This window comes from Ambystoma mexicanum, chromosome 9 (genome assembly GCF_040938575.1).
Source record: "Ambystoma mexicanum isolate Mex_15411 chromosome 9, UKY_AmexF1_1, whole genome shotgun sequence".
Classification (NCBI taxonomy): domain Eukaryota; kingdom Metazoa; phylum Chordata; class Amphibia; order Caudata; family Ambystomatidae; genus Ambystoma; species Ambystoma mexicanum.
In genome coordinates, this window is record NC_090931.1 from 802,529,899 (window position 1) to 802,547,765 (window position 17,867).

At 46.9% G+C, this 17,867-nt stretch overlaps 1 protein-coding gene across 5 annotated transcripts in view; it reads left to right on the forward strand.

Annotated features, from left to right (window-relative positions):
• The window catches only part of NCKAP1 (NCK associated protein 1), a 1,877,983-nt gene that overhangs the window by 70,957 nt on the left and 1,789,159 nt on the right, over positions 1 to 17,867 (forward strand). For 2 of the 5 annotated variants that reach the window (XM_069615779.1, XM_069615776.1), the window contains one exon: positions 6,940 to 7,032. The exons of 1 other annotated variant lie outside the window; for it this stretch is intronic. In XM_069615779.1, the coding sequence (XP_069471880.1) occupies positions 6,940 to 7,032 (93 nt within the window). The remainder of the gene's footprint in view (positions 1 to 6,939; positions 7,033 to 17,867) is intronic. 2 more of the 5 variants (XM_069615777.1, XM_069615778.1) reach the window with 1 other exon arrangement.

The window sequence follows — 17,867 nt, forward strand, 5'->3', positions numbered from 1 at the left end:
TAGGTAATGCTGATTGTAAAAATAAAATGTAAAAAGAAAGACGTACGCATAACTCTTTACACCCCCTGACCCCCATTTATCGTTTCCAAAAACTGCAATCTTAGATGGCACCTATGGGCCAAGAAGTTAAAACATTCTAGCACCATGAGTCCCAAATTGAAGTAAGCTTTTAATTCTTCAAAATGAAAAAGAAATGAACCAAGTATATCCTCATGAAATCATTATTTTCTGTTTTTGAAGTGAACTGATATCCCTTGAGGTTATATTACGGCTACAAAGTCCTAAAATTCAGTTTTTCAATGCACAAGAAAGAACTGTAGCATAAACTGCTTAGTGTCTTGGAATGTACATATAAGTAGAAGCACAGGAAAGTCTTTTGATGCCTACTGTTGTGTGCTTTGAAATTTGTATTTTAGAAAATATCATATTTTTACCTACAACAGGAAAATGATCATGTACAAACTGATATATCATTTGATTGTTTATTTGCAAACAGTTTTCTAAGTTGCAATATTGGTCATTAGAACTAAATAGCAATACAGTAGGGTTCAATTAAAGCGAATAAAACAATACTCTGTAGCTTATTGCTTAAATTATTTAACGTAGTAGTGCATTTGCAAAAGTAGAACAATAGCAAGGAAAACCCAGTTAAACTGCAGGCTATTCTCTGGCATCATTTAAATTTAGTCAAATCCATTCTTACGTGTTTCTAGAAAATTAAGACCATAAACGGCTGTGGTGAAGAAAATTTAAATGTTGTTCTTCTGTACCTGGAGTCTGCAACCTATGACTTCTATGATCCCTCAACATGGACTATTCTGGTTAACCATAATGAGAGGTTGCAGTCCAGAACATGTGAAGAGACAAAGGTTGCTTACAACTGTTGCAGTCTATAGTGAATGTAATGAACAAGAGTAACAGGCTATTTTGCTCCTGCCCCAATTTAACATTCACTCAACTTTCTAATCTGTGGTTTGGTAACCTTGTATGCTTATTTTTTCTGCAGATCTTCACATCTACTTTGTGTATTTTCTTCTGATTATTGGCGTGTTTGCTTATTTGCTGGATTTTCTTTTTTTGTACTGGTTTTGTCTTTTTTGTTCTGGGATATTGTAAAGAGGGGTGTTCTATTTTTTTATGTTTTTATCTTCATTTTATTTTGCATGCATAACGTGGCTTTGGCTGGATGATCTTTGGTAAGTTCTGATTTTTTTTTTTTATTGACATTTTAATCGGTACAGGTAGAGATAAAGATTCATGTCTAGAGATTGCACACTAGCAGAGTGAGCAAGGATATTCGCCTCGGACCATACCATCAAACTGTTTTCAGTGACCAAAATACTATTTTGCAAATACAAAAACACTAAAACTATCCACAAGGGGGACACCTGAGGGGGAGAACACACCTCCCAAAACACACACGGGGGGGTTTGCAAATAATTCCAAGGGTTCTGATAACACGGCTGTCATTAAATGATGACTGGATCAGTTTGCCTTTTTGTTGAAAGGAGACCTTTTCCATTGCTGCCAGGTGGGTGAGCTCTCGAATCCAGATTTCAGTACTGGGTCTGCTATTTGCTCTGGATATTTAAATAGTGATAAATGTTAAGGGATAATGGACATTTTGTGGACCTCTCCTTAGTGCTTCAAATAAGTATTTCTTTAATATTTTATTTTCTGTATGTAAATTGTGAATCTGTTCTCTACAAATATATATTGGTCACCTGGTAAATCTGTTTTGGGTGACATTTGATTTTTAATTCGGAAGGATGTTCTGTTTTCTTTGTTTTTCTGAGAAACATTTACTATTTAATGCCTACACACATTGGGTGACGGGATAAAAAGAATAATTCCTTTTAGTTGCTTTCTGTGGAAAATGATATCCATCTTCTAGCATCTTTGGAGAAAAGGTTTTGGCCATTATAGCTCTCAAGCAAGAATCAGTGTTTAATAAAATGACAGCAGTTGGATAATGTGAATTGCCCCAAAGTAAATGTCTAACCTCTACGCTTGTATGCCTTTGTGTTTTAAAATGTTGTATTGCCACAGCTGTGCTCTTTCATAAGCTAGGGTGATTGTAATGGTGTATCATTTAGAATACTGGTTCAAGTCTTTACTTTTAAGTAAAAATCCCAAAGAATGAAAGGTTACACTATTCACCGATGAATAGTCTCGATGTTAATATATCTGCACTGAATAATTGCGCTGTATTAATACACTTTATTTTCTCCAGCATTGGATCTTTCATGGATTCACATGCTTGGAATATTCCCCGTCGACAGACTGGGAACCCTCGGTAAGCTTATAAAGCCTTTTCCCGTAGGAAAACGTTCGACACTTTTGTGTCCTATCTACGTTGTTTTGGGCCGCACACGCACTGCCACTAGGACATACTAGTGGTATAAATGCCCCGCCCCCGCGGCTCCCTTCAGATTTCAACCGTCTCCAAAGTGGGAACACCTCGTGTATTTTCTACTTGGTTAGGTTGTGCTGTTGCAGTTTTTTCTCCTAATGTCAGGAAAAGCACTTTTCCGCCCGTGCGCTACGTGCGGACTAAAGGTCTACGAGGGGGACGGACATATGGACTGCATTTACTGTCTGCACCCTCATCACTCGGCTGACAAGTGCGACATATGTAAGGGCTTCTCCCAGAAGACTCTTAAGGATCGGAGTCGCAGACTTGTCGCATGGTTGAACGACGGAGCAGGGGCATACCCGCCTTCGGAAGTGGGCTCCACACGCAGCACGGCCTCGGTGTCACAATCGTCAGGGGCCCCGCGCCGCTAATCATCATCGGAACCCCCGGTAAAGAAATCGCGACCGGTGGACAAGGAATCGTCGTTAGGCCATTCCAGGGACTCTCTTCGTCCTCGTCTTCAGCGAGGAAAGACAAAGAAAAATCTAAATCCTCCTCGGGCGATCGTCATAGATCGACCTTGAGTCGAGAGACAGAGAAACGCAGGTCGAGTTCAGAAAAGGCGGGAGCAACGCATAAGCCTGCGCGACCACCACCGTCGTCGACGGTTGGGCAGTCGTCAACTAGTTCTCTGCCGCTGACGCAGTTGTCATCAACCGCGCCTGGATTGCAGGCGACGACTACGAAGGGGCCGACTATTGCTTCATCGACAGATATTCCGCAGGAGGCCTGGCGTCCAGAGGTCTACGACCCCATTTTGCCGGACACACTTCTACAGCAGGAGGCCTTGTCGGTGTCCTCGGGAGATGAGGGTGAAAGGATAGCTTCCCATGCAGACCTGGGGTTACAAGTTACCACACCTTTCTCCGGGGGCATTCCGGGTTCTGCCCCCCTATTCAATCCGCAATCAGTTTTATCATTGGAGGTCTTGTGCACGCTGCAAACGCTGCTGAGGACACTGGATGACAGACTGCCTCGAACAACTCTGGCCAGGTCGTCGATGACCCGGGCCCGTCTCGCCGCCCACCACCTTCAACCCCCGCGGCAGGGCCTCCGGAAGCAAATCTCTCGGCCCCACGCCACGAGGAAGGGGAACTGTTGGATTCGGAATCAGGCAGCAGAGTGTCGTCGGTGGTCTCCCTTTCCCCCTCCAGGGATCTGACCTGGGAGTCGATGCAGAATTGGAAACCCTGAGGAGCCCAGCTCAGCCGTCTCCCCCAGACGATATCGGGTCATTTCACAACATGATGGCCAGGGCTTGCACGGAATTCGTGCTGGCCCAAGAAGAAGAAAAGGAGGACTGTTTTCTTTTCGACCACATGGGTAAAAGGAGGTGGTCGGTGTTTTCAGTGCCCATCCTGGATCATGTGTGGAAGGAAGGTCTTCAAACCATGCGTCACCCTTTCTCAGAGCCAGCGATGAAGGGTCGCCTAGAGAAAAAATCAAAGCCCCGGACTCTACTCCAAGTGCCTTTCCTCACAACCAACACCTGACTCTGTGGTATCGGCGGCGGCGAGAAAGGCAAGGGCTCAACACAAGTGTACGACCCCACCGGAAAGTGATGCTAGACGGCAGGATGCGTTTGGCAAAAAAGTCCTGTCGGTAGGTGCTACCACAGTGAAGGCGGCCAATTCTCTCGCCATAGTTGCTAGATACGACAGGGAGATGTGGCATTGGTTGGTACCTATACTCGAACACCTTCCGGATGAACATCGAAAAGCAGCTATGTTGCTGGTCAGGGAAGGTGAGGAGGCTTCAAATCATGCCATTAACATCGCAGTAGACCTTGCGGAGTCGGGGTTTAAGCAGGTGAACAACGGCGTAGTTCTCCGACGACGGGCATGGCTAAAATGCACCAACTTCCGACCCGAGGTGCAGTACAAGGTACTGGATATGCCTTTTGAAGGAGACTTCCTCTTCGGCGGGAAGGTCGACAAAGCCCTGAAGGGCATGAAGGAGGACTCGGACACGGCGCGCTCCTTGGGGGCCCTCCAGAGTGGTCGGAGTTTCCGGTCTTTTCGTCCCTTCAGAGGAGAGCATCAGGGAATTCCAGATTTTCAGCATCGAGGGACCGATCGGTAGGCCAGCATATTCCTCTCAGGGATACAGGCGAGCTAAACGTCGCCTGGACTACCAAGCCCCCAAGAAGAGAGCAGGTTACTCGTCGACGAGGGATAAACAGAGCAAGGACCAGCAATGACGGGCATCGGAACGTTCTGGGGGGCAGAGTATCAAGTTACATCAACGAATGGGAGCTCATAACAACAGATCAATGGGTGTTGGACACTGTAAAATACGGACATTCCCTGCAATTCAAGAGCAACCCTCCGCATATTCCACCGGCGCGTGTAGCTCAATCCCATCTGAGCGTGTTGCTGCAGGAAGTAGCACTTATGCTACAAAAAGGGGCTATAGAACTGGTCCCGTCGTCACAGAGGGGTCAACTTCGAAAAATCCTCGTTAACGCCGTCCAAAAGCTTGGTGTTTCTGGGTGCACAGTTCGAGACCTAGTTGGGGTTAGTCAGACCATCCCTCGACAGGATCACCAGGCTCAGTCGATTGGCAAGTCAGTTGAAAATGAATTCCAGACTGTCGGTGAGAAAATATACATCAATCCTGGGAGCCATGGCGTCCTGCATTCCTCTGGTGCCCAACTGCCGGCTTTTCATGAGGCCAGTGCAACAGTTTTTGGCGGATCGTTGGATGCAGGCTCAGGGCCTCTGGTCAGACAGGCTGACCGTCGATGACAACGAGCTCCTATCAACTCTTCGGTGGTGGAAGAGAGTTCACAATATTTCCAAGGGAGTACCCCTACAGGAGCCGGAGTTCCGGTTCACTGTGGTGACGGACGCGTCCCTAACTGGCTGAAGAGCGCACATGGGCACTCTGCAGACACAAGGCCGTTGGTCTCAGAAGGAATCTCTCCTGCACATCAACGTTCTGGAATTGAGAGTGGTCCGCTGGGCCCTGAGGGCGTTCCTGCCTCACATCAGGGGATTCACAGTGAGAGTTTTGACGGACAATACCACGGCAATGTTTTACTTAAGGAAGCAAGGCGGCACGCGATCCAGAACCTTCTCCATCGAGGCTCAGAAGGTGTGGCACTGGGCTCTAAAACACGATATATCCATTGTAGCTCATCACCTGCCAGGAGTGAGGAACGAGCAGGCGGACTCTCTCACCAGAAACATGGACCAGATTCACGAGTGGGAGATACACCGATCAATTGTCGAAGGTCTTTGAGAAATGGGGGCGACCTCCGCTGGATCTCTTCGCTACGAAGGCGAACAAGAAGTGCGGGATGTACGCCAGCAGGTGGCCACAGGAAGATTCAGTGGGAGAAGCGTTTTCCTTCCCGTGGACGGGCAAGTTCCTCTACGCCTTCCCTCAGTTCCCCTTGATATGGAGAACTCTGCAGTGGATACGCAGGTACAGGTGCCGAGTCATCCTGATAGCGCCGTGTTGGCCAAGGCAACCATGGTTTTCCGACCTGCTTCATCTGTCAGCGGATCACCCGATAACGTTCCCGAAGGTGCCCAACCTCTTGTCCCGGGACGAAGGAACGGTGTGGCATCACAACCCGAGCAGCCTCAACCTCACAGCTTGGCTCCTGACTTTTTAGAATTCGGTGCCTTGAACATTCCCTCGGACTGTCGGAAGATATTACAGGCTGCGCGGGCCCCGTCCACCAACAAGTCCTACAGGTGTAAGTGGAGGAGATTCTGTACGTGGTGCCAAGGACAGGCAGGATTGGAACCTCTGAGGGTTACTCCGGAACAGCTTCTTCTGTATCTACTACATTTGGCGAAGAGTGGTTTGTCTTTTTCATCACTAAAGGTTCACCTGGCGGACATCTCTAGGTTCACAAGAGGGAGGAAATCAACGCCCTTGTTTAGCGACAGGTTAGTGAAACACTTCATGAGAGGTTTATTCCGGACGTTTCCCCCGGTTAAGCGTTTTCCACCGACGTGGAGCCTTAACATGGTACTTGCAGGGTTAATGAAACCACCCTTTGAGCCAATGGCCACGTCGTCGATGAAGTTTGAAAGATACCAATGCTGGAGAAATGGAGTTACAGGTAAGAAACTATTCCCGTATGATACCTAATGTAAACAAAGTAAGAAATGCGTGATCAATATCTGCATGATTTTAAATTGTAATGAGGATCAACTTTATGAAGTTACACATAGTTGTTTAGTTGGTTTAATATTTTTACATGCACTTTCTTTGATTTTTGGGGGGTTTACAAAAGATCTTTGACAAAAACAAAGATGTAGAGTGTAAACTTGTTGAATAAGGAGGCATTGTTTTTCTTTGCTATTGATCCACGAGGTGACTTTGATTCATAGATCCTCTTGTATAGAAATATTTGGAAGCATTTTAAGAATGAAATTATAAGCAAGGTATAAGTTAATGATGATTGCATTTGTGGATTGTTTACTTGTCTCATTTTCGTTGTTGCCGGTACATAAATGTGAATAAAAGTTGTAGACTGCCTACTTACATGTTTCATTGTTTTCCAGCAACAGCTTGCACAACTCCAAAAGGAAAAATCTGAAATTCTTAAGAACCTGGCCTTATATTACTTCACTTTTGTTGATGTTATGGAATTTAAGGTAACGTGTTTTCCATTTAGCTAATTGTTATGTTTCAAAGGTTTTAAACTGCACCAAGCCACACTGTAATAGTCCAGAGTGCGTAGGCTTCTTTGGAAAGGTGGCATAATGTGCCCAGAGCAGGCGTTTTTAGAGGGAAAAGTAAGGGAGAGAAGTAGAGGTTAAATGGTCAAAATAAAATAGTAGCAGGGAATGACATAAGCTAGTCAGGTAAAAAGGGGAGGAGAAATATTTAAAAGCTTGGATTCATGATGCTTCAATAAGCATGAAACAATTGTGAAAAAAGGTTATAAGGACACATTGAAAGGTGTCTGTAGATCAATGAGAAGTTCCATAAGGGCAGGTGTAATATAGAATATAAATTGTTGTGTATGGATGTCAGCTTAGAATTACTAGGACAGCCAAGCCAAGAGCCCAACAGTGGCCAAATCCAAACTGGACTGTAAAATCAGGGGCAGGAGATGGTAAGATGAAAATCCATCCTGAATGCTGTGCAAGGCATGGCATCATAATCATATGCAGAACTTAATGGCATCATTGTGTAAATCTTGTATTGGGTATTCTTGAAATAGAGTAAGTTTAATTTGAACCCTTAAGTGAGGTGCAAGGCTGTCCTCCACATACCAGTGCAATTATTAGTTACTTCAAGCACTGCACCATAGTTATTTGTTGCCATATTTATTCCTTCAACAAGCTTTCCCCATCTCTTCATTCACATGTATGATTTTGGAGCAACTGGGGCAATGTTTCGAAACCCCCTTCCCACATAACGATGCACTTGTGACAACTACCTGAAACAGTAGAGAGCTAACAAGCAGCTTAAGTATCTCAATCACCTAATTTGGGTCAAATGTTTCCCAGAACTGGTTAACCCTTCCGACTTTGCTTGAATTCAATGTCTCGTAGAGAAATAGTGTAGGTTGCTCTTTAACAAGATTGGAAATTGGAAAGTAATACTCATTTTCCGACCATCATCTGATAAACCACACGTAGGGACAATCCCTCTAAAGCCTAGTTACCAGCAATCCCTTTTCCTTAAGCAAGCCTGAGAGTCAAAGACCCACTGTATTGTGGGGTGGGGTTTCAGTGGTACTAGAGCGTCTGTTATATTTGTTTGTATGTTTGTGATTGTTTATTACATTAGTGGCTGCACCAGAATAAATATCAGAACACAAATGAGGGAACCAGGTTATGTCTCTTATTTAAATGTTATATTTAATATGCAATAATTAAGTGGTAGTCGAACATCTGGTGCAATTAATGCAATTGCAGAATATGCAAGGTTCATAAATGCTGTGTTTTAGGGCAAATTAAAAGTCTCTAATTAAATTGTGATTAGTACATCATTCAGAGCAAGGTGTATGTCAATGTTTGAAGGAGAAAATGAATATATACACCTTGATGGAGTACTTTGGGGAAATGCTACGTTTTTGTGCACACTTAAATTCTCGAAAGAGTGTATGGCAAATCCGATGCAATGAATTAGTATGGAACTAGTCTTGTTTTTATGGCTTTTTGAATGCTGAATATTCTTTTATGTACCTGGTTATGTGTTAGGATATTTGTGGTGCTAGGTTAGAAAAGGAACCACCCAGATTTTTTTTGGCAAACTTTGGCACTATTCGGGCTAGATGTGCTGCCGATTTTCAGTTTCTTCTGGGAAGGTGTCTATAATTTGGACTGGAGGAATGAGGGCCGTGTTGCCTGGATTGCTTTGATAGCAGTGCATAAGTTTAATTATAATTGTTTTTTTATAACGCACTTAATACCGCAGAGGTTTCTAAGCGCAGACCTGGGATTCAAACCTGTGTTGCTCTGCGTCATCTTGCGCGTTGCTACTGTGTTATCCTACCCGTGCTTTAAAGGCTGTTCTATGTCCGACTGGTAACCTCTGTAGGGACGATAGTGCTGGGGAGATATGTTCCAAGCCCTAGTCTCAGAAACCGATTGGGCTGCTGCATTTTGCATTCTTTGCAGTCTTCCAAGTAGCTATGCTGGTGTACCCAGGTATGAACTGTTAGTATAGTCCAGTGTTGACAAAATAATGACTGTGACTATTTGCTGATCCTGTTTTACACTGTCTGAACTCTGTGTAGTTGCTGCTTTTCTCTTTTTTTGTTTTTGCGTTTTGGGTGTGGTTTTTAGCACGACATACTGTGTTGTGCCTTAGTTGTGTTCTCTGCTTCTCTCTATTAATTCGATGACCACTGAAAATATTGGAGCGTACAATCTCTTCTACTCCTCTTTGTTTATGCATTTGGTTGGCAAAGTGCCCTTTTCCTGAATCTTATACCCAACCAGGAATATGAAAGCAAGCCAGCCTGCACCTCGTGCAGGATCAAATAATGTAACGAGTGTTCCAAAAAAGGGTCTCGATTCTTTTTTTTTTTTTCTTTCTTTTTATCACAATCTGGTAATTTCTATTTCATTTGTAATAGAATGGAGTGTGCTGCAAAGGTCCAACTGTTTTGTCCTCCCTCATAATATCAAAGATCTAGTGACTCCATACAATTGAGGTAAATGCGAATTATCAAGTGTTCATGTTTAATCTGTAGGCAAATTGATGAACTGGTCTGATTGATGTACCTGTTCCAGCTGTATTTCAAGGATGCATGAAGTGGAAAAGACACTAAATACAAAGCTCAGGACCTTAGCGAAAGCTCTGTACAGAGCTAGATGATACTGAAAAATAAAATGTGTTGGTGCAGGAGGCCCTGTAATACATTTGAGTTCCTTTTGTGGCACACTAGGCAGAATGATCTTTCCGACAGATCAGGCAGTCCTTATCCTTTCTCAACAACTAGACGTGATCATGTTTGCAAGAACCGACAGAATATTTTCTAAGCACCTAAGGAGACCTTAACAAAATCTTCTGAGATCATTATGCCGACTGTGCTCTCAACACCTGTTGGCAGATAAGCAGAACTTGGAGCCTGTTGGTATGATTTCTCAGTAAATCGACTGAGAAAGCTAGAAATTCCATTGAAGCGCCAATATCTTGCCCAAAATGTCAATCTGATGGGTCCACATTTTATAATCTACTGTGGTCCTGCCCCATGCTCCAAATGTCTGGCCCAATCTATCTTCTATGATGAAGAGGCTGACGGGTAAAACTACTTTGTAAATACTATGGACGTTTCTGCTGGAGCTCGAACCAGAGTTGAAAGGTAGTTAATGGAAGTGTAAATTCATTCATTATGGCTACCCACGTGTTAAGCGATGGTGGATATCGACTAGCACCCCTTCACTGTCAACGTTGCTCAAAGAAATGGAGGGATGTGCCCTATCAAACACCATCTTATTAAAAGTAGAAGGAAGTCTGACAGTAATAGTGGTTCACTGTAGTGGTGGTTGCTGCTGAGTGAGCTCCTGATACCTCCAGATACACCCCCCCCTGCAGAGACTGAGAAAGTTCTTTTTAACTATTCGTTAATAGAGATACTTCATGAGTGTTTGGTCATTGAAATTAAACTTTTGCCAAATAGGTATCGAATATCTGTGTAGAGGGCTCCCTCATGCTTTGCACTGGTTGTCTTTATGAAAGACTGTTCTATTTCTGCACTGTATAACTGTACTCTTAGTTTATTCATTCTTTATGTAACCTTCCTTGTCTGGAAATGTACCCTACACGCTCCTTGTTAGATGATATTCTAATGTGCAGTATACCCAATTATCACTTTAGAACAATCTGCTGGATAACATGCACAACATTTTCAGTGTCTTATGTATTTACTGCCAGATGCAACAGTGTCCCAATACATTTTTCCCTTGTGCATTTGTACACAGTCCATCACAAAACAATAGCAGCCTAAATTCAGCTGCCCGAGCATGGATGCGTTACATTTAAAGTATAACTCCAGAACACAATTGGGGTAATCCTATCCTAATAATTCAGTCCTGTAGAGAATTAAAGACCACAAATCCCCCCCCCCCATTAAACTAGGGTGGATACAGCTAAAAGAAACCTGCTGACCCCCGGAGTCCTAACTGCAGTGTTTAATGCAAGGTGTTGTCTGCTTTTTTGGGGTATTGGTAGGAAAGATTTCTCTTTTTTGGCAACTTTCACTCAATATCTGTTTTGTTTTTAACCTGTTCTAGCTTTCTGAAGGGATGTAAAGCCTCCAGCTTCACTTCCCGTGCCTTCTGCTCATTTGTTATGAGGAAACTAACCAGTCCTTCAGACTATCAGTACTGGGAAACGGTTTCTCTTTCATCTTTTACATTTGTTTGTAACTTTTTAACCTTGCACATGGCATCTTACAATGCAGTGCAATAGTGATACATTTGTATTACCCTAGCTTTTTCCACTTATGAATTTTGGTTACTTTTATATGTCCCTAAAGAAAAGCTGGTGGCAACAGATATACTTTTACTATTTGTGCATTCTTTCTAGTGTGCACATTTGTGTTTACCGCGTATGGCTACTAAATAAGGCTAATGCCCTAAAATGGCAGCTCTACAATATTTTCACTTGTTTTTAGGCAAAATTGTTGTTTGCCCTTCTTCCTGCCTTGCCAGGAAACCCCATATAAGGTCATGCACAAGGCTCTTGCTTTCAGGGGCTGGTGCTGCTTTTGTGTGTGTATGTGTGTCTTTGTGGCCCAGGAACTGGGTGGGACTGTCTGATCGCATTCCACATCTATTGTGCCAGAGAGTGTAGGGGTGGGGCATGAGTAAAACCAATAATTGTCCCTGATTGGACAACTATTGGTTGTTTGAAGGGTGCTGATCCTTACCATTGCTGGGCTTGAACTTGCTGGATTTCAGATTAGAAGAGGATTCCTGAAGCCATTTCTTCAGATTTGCATTGGAGCAAAGACTCCCTCATAGACTAACAGCTGACTGAGGAGCCCATAAAGACTCCTGAAGAGGCTTGATATCCCTTCCTGCATCTGGCCCGGTGGAGCCCTTTAAGATTTGCAAAGACACTGAGCGGTGCTTCAGCCCTTGGACTAGTGGGGCCAACTAGTCCTGATGCCAGCCGCCCTGAGCCTTTGTAAGTGTCCCTGGACCACAAGGGTGGACTGACAAGCTCTATTGTGGGCTACCCCGCCAGAGGCATCAGTGTTTTGCAGTTACACCCGGAACTTCGGTGATCGCCAGTTTGTGGTACGAGTCACCTTCCCTCCAAATTGCAGCGTCCCATACTCAAGGGATCCTGTCCTAGAGAAGCTTCTTCAAATGCAACTGGAAGGACGTCTGCCGTCGTCTGTGTGTGGTCGAAGTTTCTGGAACTCTTCTTCCCCTATCCTGAGAAGTGTCCTGAAGAGGCCTGCATAGATGAAGCTTGCATTTCCTTATTGCCAGAGGTTGCATCTGGATCCGACCAGAAGAATTCTTGCACCCGCAGGTCCTGGGTGCCTCTCTCCGCAACCAACGCTGGGAAATACAACCTTCAGCGACCCCCGGTCACCTGGGAAATTGGAGTCCCGGGGGATGAGTAAACGCAGACCATTTATACCCCCCATCCTCCATAGGTTAACATTGGGAACCAGTGGGGGCGCTGTTGCGCATCATGGCGGACTAGACACACTCAGGACTAGTTCCGCTCTGGAACCAGCAAAGAGAAGGCTCTGTGGCCGCTTTGCGACATAATAGTGGCAGATGTGGGTGCCCCGGAGCACTGTGAGTGAGCAGGGAGCTGAGGTGGTGACCCCGCCTGAAAATTCAGCTTAGGAACGCTGAAACAGATGAGCAAAAAGCTGCGCCGCCCCAGGCAAGATGGTGGCCTGTGGGGCGGGGCGGCGGGTGGCAAGCATCGGAGGAGTCAGTCAAACGCGGATGAGTGCAGGAGCCCGAGAGGACAACTTGGGGCGTGCAGCCCTCGGCGGCAGAGCAGATCGGAGACTGGAGCGGGGGACGCTGTGGCCAGAACTGCAAAGTCCAGGTGAGCGGTGCCCGGTGCAGCGCTCCCCTCGCTTGTGAATCGGAACAGGAAGAAGAGCAGCGGAGGCAGCAGGGACACACATACGTGTTCCAGCCCGGCTGCAGCCAACAAGCAAGGACTAACAGGGGGTTGAGGGGTGTGTTTACAGGCGCCAACTACGAAGCCCGGGGTGGCCCATAAGGAACACTTGAGGCAGTGGACCACAGAGTGGCGAGAGCATGCAGGGCCACGGTGACAGCTGTGCGAGGGATCCGAAGAGGCTTAAGAGGGGCGCAGGCCCACGCAAGGAACAAAGCAGTGGACAGGATCCCCACCGGGGGCCCAGGGGTGGAGTGTGTGTGTTGCCGGCCTCCAGCCCCCAGTGTCACCAACGGCGAGGGGCTGATCGACACAGGGCTGCTTCAGAGCCAGGGAGTGCAAGGCTCTGGACCATACCCCAACCCCCGATGAACATTCACGAGGAAACGGCGAGGAGCACCATCTGAGGGCCTGAGGAACTTGCGTGGAAAGAGACTGAGCTCGGGGGAGTACAAAAGGGGGGACAAAAAGCCCACTCAAGTGGGGACAGCCCGCCAGGGGTCTGAGAACAGCACGTGTCCCGTCCCCCCCAACAGTAGCAGCAGCAGTGCGGTCCCGAAGGCAACATGGCAAGACAGAAGGGTCCACTGCAGGCAGAAATGGAAGCCTTTACCTCCCCCCTCATCCCTAAGGGAGCCCAAGGGAGCACACGGGCGGGACCAGCAGTGGAGTGGCCACTGGAGGAGGGGAAGAGGGAGAACCGCTGTCCATGTGGGGGACTCCAAGATCTCTCTAGAAAAAAACGGTGGACAAGGTAGGAGCTGAGGTGAGCTTCCTGAGACAACATCTGCAAAAGATATTGTCGAGAGTGGGCAAGGCGGAGCAGAGAATATCGAACATGGAGGATGCCTTGCAGCCTATGCAAAGGGATATCCAGAGAAGATCAAAGGTACAGGAAGACAGGGTGGAGGGTGCAGAAGGGAGGGCCCGGCGGGACAACATCAGAGTGCTGGGCCTTCCAGAGAAAACAGTGAGGCCGTCGGCTGAGTTGTATTTAGAAAAATGGCTGAACGAATGGATGGGACCGATGGGGATCTCTTAATTCTTCTGTGTGGAGCGCGTGCATAGAATCCCCAGCAGAGTTATACCGGGGGCACATCCATAGCCCGTTATCTCCAAGATCTTGAACTACCAGGATGTGATATTACATGCATCAAGAAGGAAGGGACCAGTAATAGTTGATGGGGCCGAAGTGACATTATACCCGGACTTCATAAGAACGATCCATAAGGTGAGGCATTCATTCGAGGAGGTGAAAAGGAGACTAATGGCAGCCGACATAAAATACGCCATGCCCTTCCCGGCCACCCTGCAAGTGGTTGGACCGGGAGGGGTCATTTTCTTCCAGAGTGCTATGGAACGATGGGACTGGGCAGACGGAGGGAGCCTGAAGAAAAGAAAACACTAAAGGCACAGAAGGGAAACGGGTAACACCGAAGACCCAGCTCGCGATATAAGGAACTTCAGGAAAATGTACCTCTGGCCCGGAGACGCTCCCATGGTGGGGGGGGGCGTGCACAGAAGCCGGCAAAACACAGGAGCGGCACTGAAGAAGCGCTGCGGACGGATCATCGACAAATGGCCTGGGATGATCATAATTTGACTTCATGTTGTGGGGCGACATATGCTTCAAGTTGCGGGGAAGCGTATGGTGGGGGAGGGAAATAAATGGTTCACCTTTTTATTCAAAGGTTGGGAATTGGAGACAAGGTGGGGGGGGCTAAATGTACACATGCCTTGGCATCTCGTATCTCTGAATGGCGAACAGGGTTAAGACCAGAGAAACATCACTGAGATGTATAACATGGAACATAAATGGTTTACTGGATAAATTAAAAGGGGCCTTGTAGCAAAATACCTGGCAACCCAACAGGTGGATATAGTCATGCTGCAAGAAACAAACATGATTAGATCAGCGTGCAGATTCCTGGGAAGGTGTCAGTACGGGATGGTGGAGAATGCAGGATTCACAAGAGGATTCAGAGGGGTGGCTATTCTGGTGAAGAAAAATCTACCATTGGAAGTGATGCAGGTGGAGAGAGATCGGGGGTAAGGGGTTACTGTTGCGAGTGGTACTGCAGGGGGAAACAGTATGTCTAATTTGCGTGTACCTGCCTCCAGCTCTACAGTGGGGCACACAGCAGATGGTCCAAATCTGGCTAGCAAAATACGGGGGGTGGGCATTACTTTGGTGGGGGAGGGAATTCAATGACACTGTGAGGACTGAATTAGATAGGGTGCCGCATCGGAGGAGACAGGGGCACTCCCATACCAAACTTGGAACCTTCATGGTGGCCACCGGGCTAGGGGATGCAACTGGTCTGGGAACACCTTAGGAGAAGGGAGAGAGTGTGCCAATTTGAAGACGAGGTGGAACGGGCAGAAGAGCATGTAAAACTTCACACAGTGGAGAGTGGGAGGGAACTGTCCAAGGCAATGGGGCAGCTCGGAACGGTGGCACAAGAAGCTAGATCTGCGTTCTGGGACAAGCAGGCACGAGTATTTGATACTGGGGACAAATGTGGTCACTTACTGGCTTGGCTAGACAAGCCCAAAGAGGAGGCACTATGGGTAAGGGAAATTGGAGAACTGGGAGGGGGAGTTGCGGAAGAGGGTGAGGAAATAACAGAAGTGTTTGCACGCTATTATAGGCAACTCTATGGGGAGACCTCCTCCGATGATCTGGGAAGATTTGGCAATAGATCGGAGATACCGCCCTGCACAGACTGAACCAGGAGCAGAGAGAAAGGCTGGAATTAGATCCCACCCTGGAGGAGTTCCAGGAGGCCACAACATAGCTACAAGCGGGCAAATCACCGGGGCCAAATGGATTCCCTGCAAATTCTGGAGGCTGATGGGTGCGGGGGCCAGCGGAGGTCATGCAGGATATGTTCCTGAAGAGTGTGGAGGAGGGGCGGCTGCCGGCAGACTTGCGCCAAGCCACAGTGGTAGCAATACATAAAAAAGGGAGGACAGCGGACCAATGCAGTGCATATCATCCGATCTCTCTGATAAACGGGGAGGCAAAAATAATGGACTCTTGCCAATAAATTGCTACCACTGATGGAACTAATGCATCCAGACCAGTGCGGTTTTGTTCAAGGCAGGGTGACCAGAATGAATATTGGTTGATTACATAATGCTCTGGACATGGCCCCCTCATTGGAGGGGCCTCACGCGGTAATGGCAATAGACGCAGAAAAGTCATTCGACTCAGTGGGGTGGGAATACCTATGGGCAGTGTTGGACAAATTTGGGTTCGGGCCAAGATATATTAAGTGGGTCAAACTGTTGTATAAAAATCCTGAGGCATGGGTTAAGGTAAATGGGTGTACCTCAGGTGGCTTCCTGCTTATTGGGGACAAAACAGGGCTGCCCATTGTCGCTACTACTCTTCTTGCTGGCCATGGAGCCTCTGGCAGCGAGTATCGGGTCAGACCCGGAGGTACGGGGGTTCGAGAGAACCGGGGGGGGGAGCGCATTTTGTTATATGCCGAGGATGTTCTCATTTACATGATGAATCCCAGATGTACAGGGCCCAGGGTATTAAAGATCTTTCGATAGTTTGAGGAGGTTAGTGGGCTCATAATCAACTGGGAGAAATCGACCCTGTTGCCAGTTAAAGGAGAGTTGGCGATCCCGGAGAGGTGCCGCTGGTGATGGAGCGATCCAGATTTAAGTACTTGAGCATTAAGGTGAGGGTGGATAGTATGCGCAACCTTGAGAATAACTTAACCCGGTATTAGATTGATTAAGACATGATGCAAAACACTGGATGGCGCTTCCACTGTCTATGGTGGGAAAAGCAAATCTGTTTAAAATGATGGCACTGCCGAGGCTGCTATGTGTTCCAGAACGCCCCAGTGAAGGTTCCAATTAGCACTTATTGAAGGGCTACAAACAGAGATTATATGGGGAGGCAAGGTACCCAGAATATCGATGGCAACACTGTCCAGGTCAGTGTGGAATGGAGGAATGGGTACTAGGTGATAAAATCTTTTTACAAAAAGATCGATTTAGAAAGACCGCTCTGTGACTGCACAGAGCGGTCCTTTTAAATCAAACTGTCATGCCCCTGCCGCACACCAGCTGACGGGCTAAGCGGGACCCGGAAGCGGAGGGCGCGGAGAACGGGGGGGGGGGCGGGTGTGTGTGTGTGTGTGTGTGTGTGTCTGGCTGTGTTGTGGTTTGGGGGAGTCTCAGGTGGGGGGGTTTTGGTTTGGGGGAGGATACTGAGAGATGGGGGTTCGGGTGGCAAAACACCCGGTTTCAGAGAAATCCTGTGGGAGAGGGTGGCGGTCGGGGAGGACCAATCAGGGACTTGGGGTGGGGGGGTGAAACCCCCTGAATATTAATTTAAGCACTCATTTTGGAGCTCTGAAGGGAAAAAGACCTTTACAATGCTAGTTTTCCGATCAATAGAAAATCGGTCTTTGTAAATTCGTCTTTTTCACTTGAGAGCTTTAAAATGAGTCTTTTCACATAGAACCGGAGGAATGGGAGTCCCCAACGTGCAACTTTATTATTGGGTATTCCAACTGCTAGTGATCATTGAATGGGTGTTTGGAGGAAGCTCATTGCCTGAGAATTGGATAGGATAGGTGCAACCCCTCCCTTACAAGTGACTTACGGAGGCAAGGTGGGACATGGGCTACCAAGTGCAGGGGTGAGCGTGCTGGATGTCAGGCGTGCCGCCCTGAAGGCCAGTGGGTGGCATGGCGTGGTAACCATGGAGGTGCCTTTATAAGGCAATGCAGATTTGCCGGAGGTTATGATACTGGGTCCAAAAACGGAAATGGCAAGAAAGAGCTATCACTTGGTATCAATATAATAGAGCAGAAGCGGCTGATCCCTTTTCAGCAATTGCAGG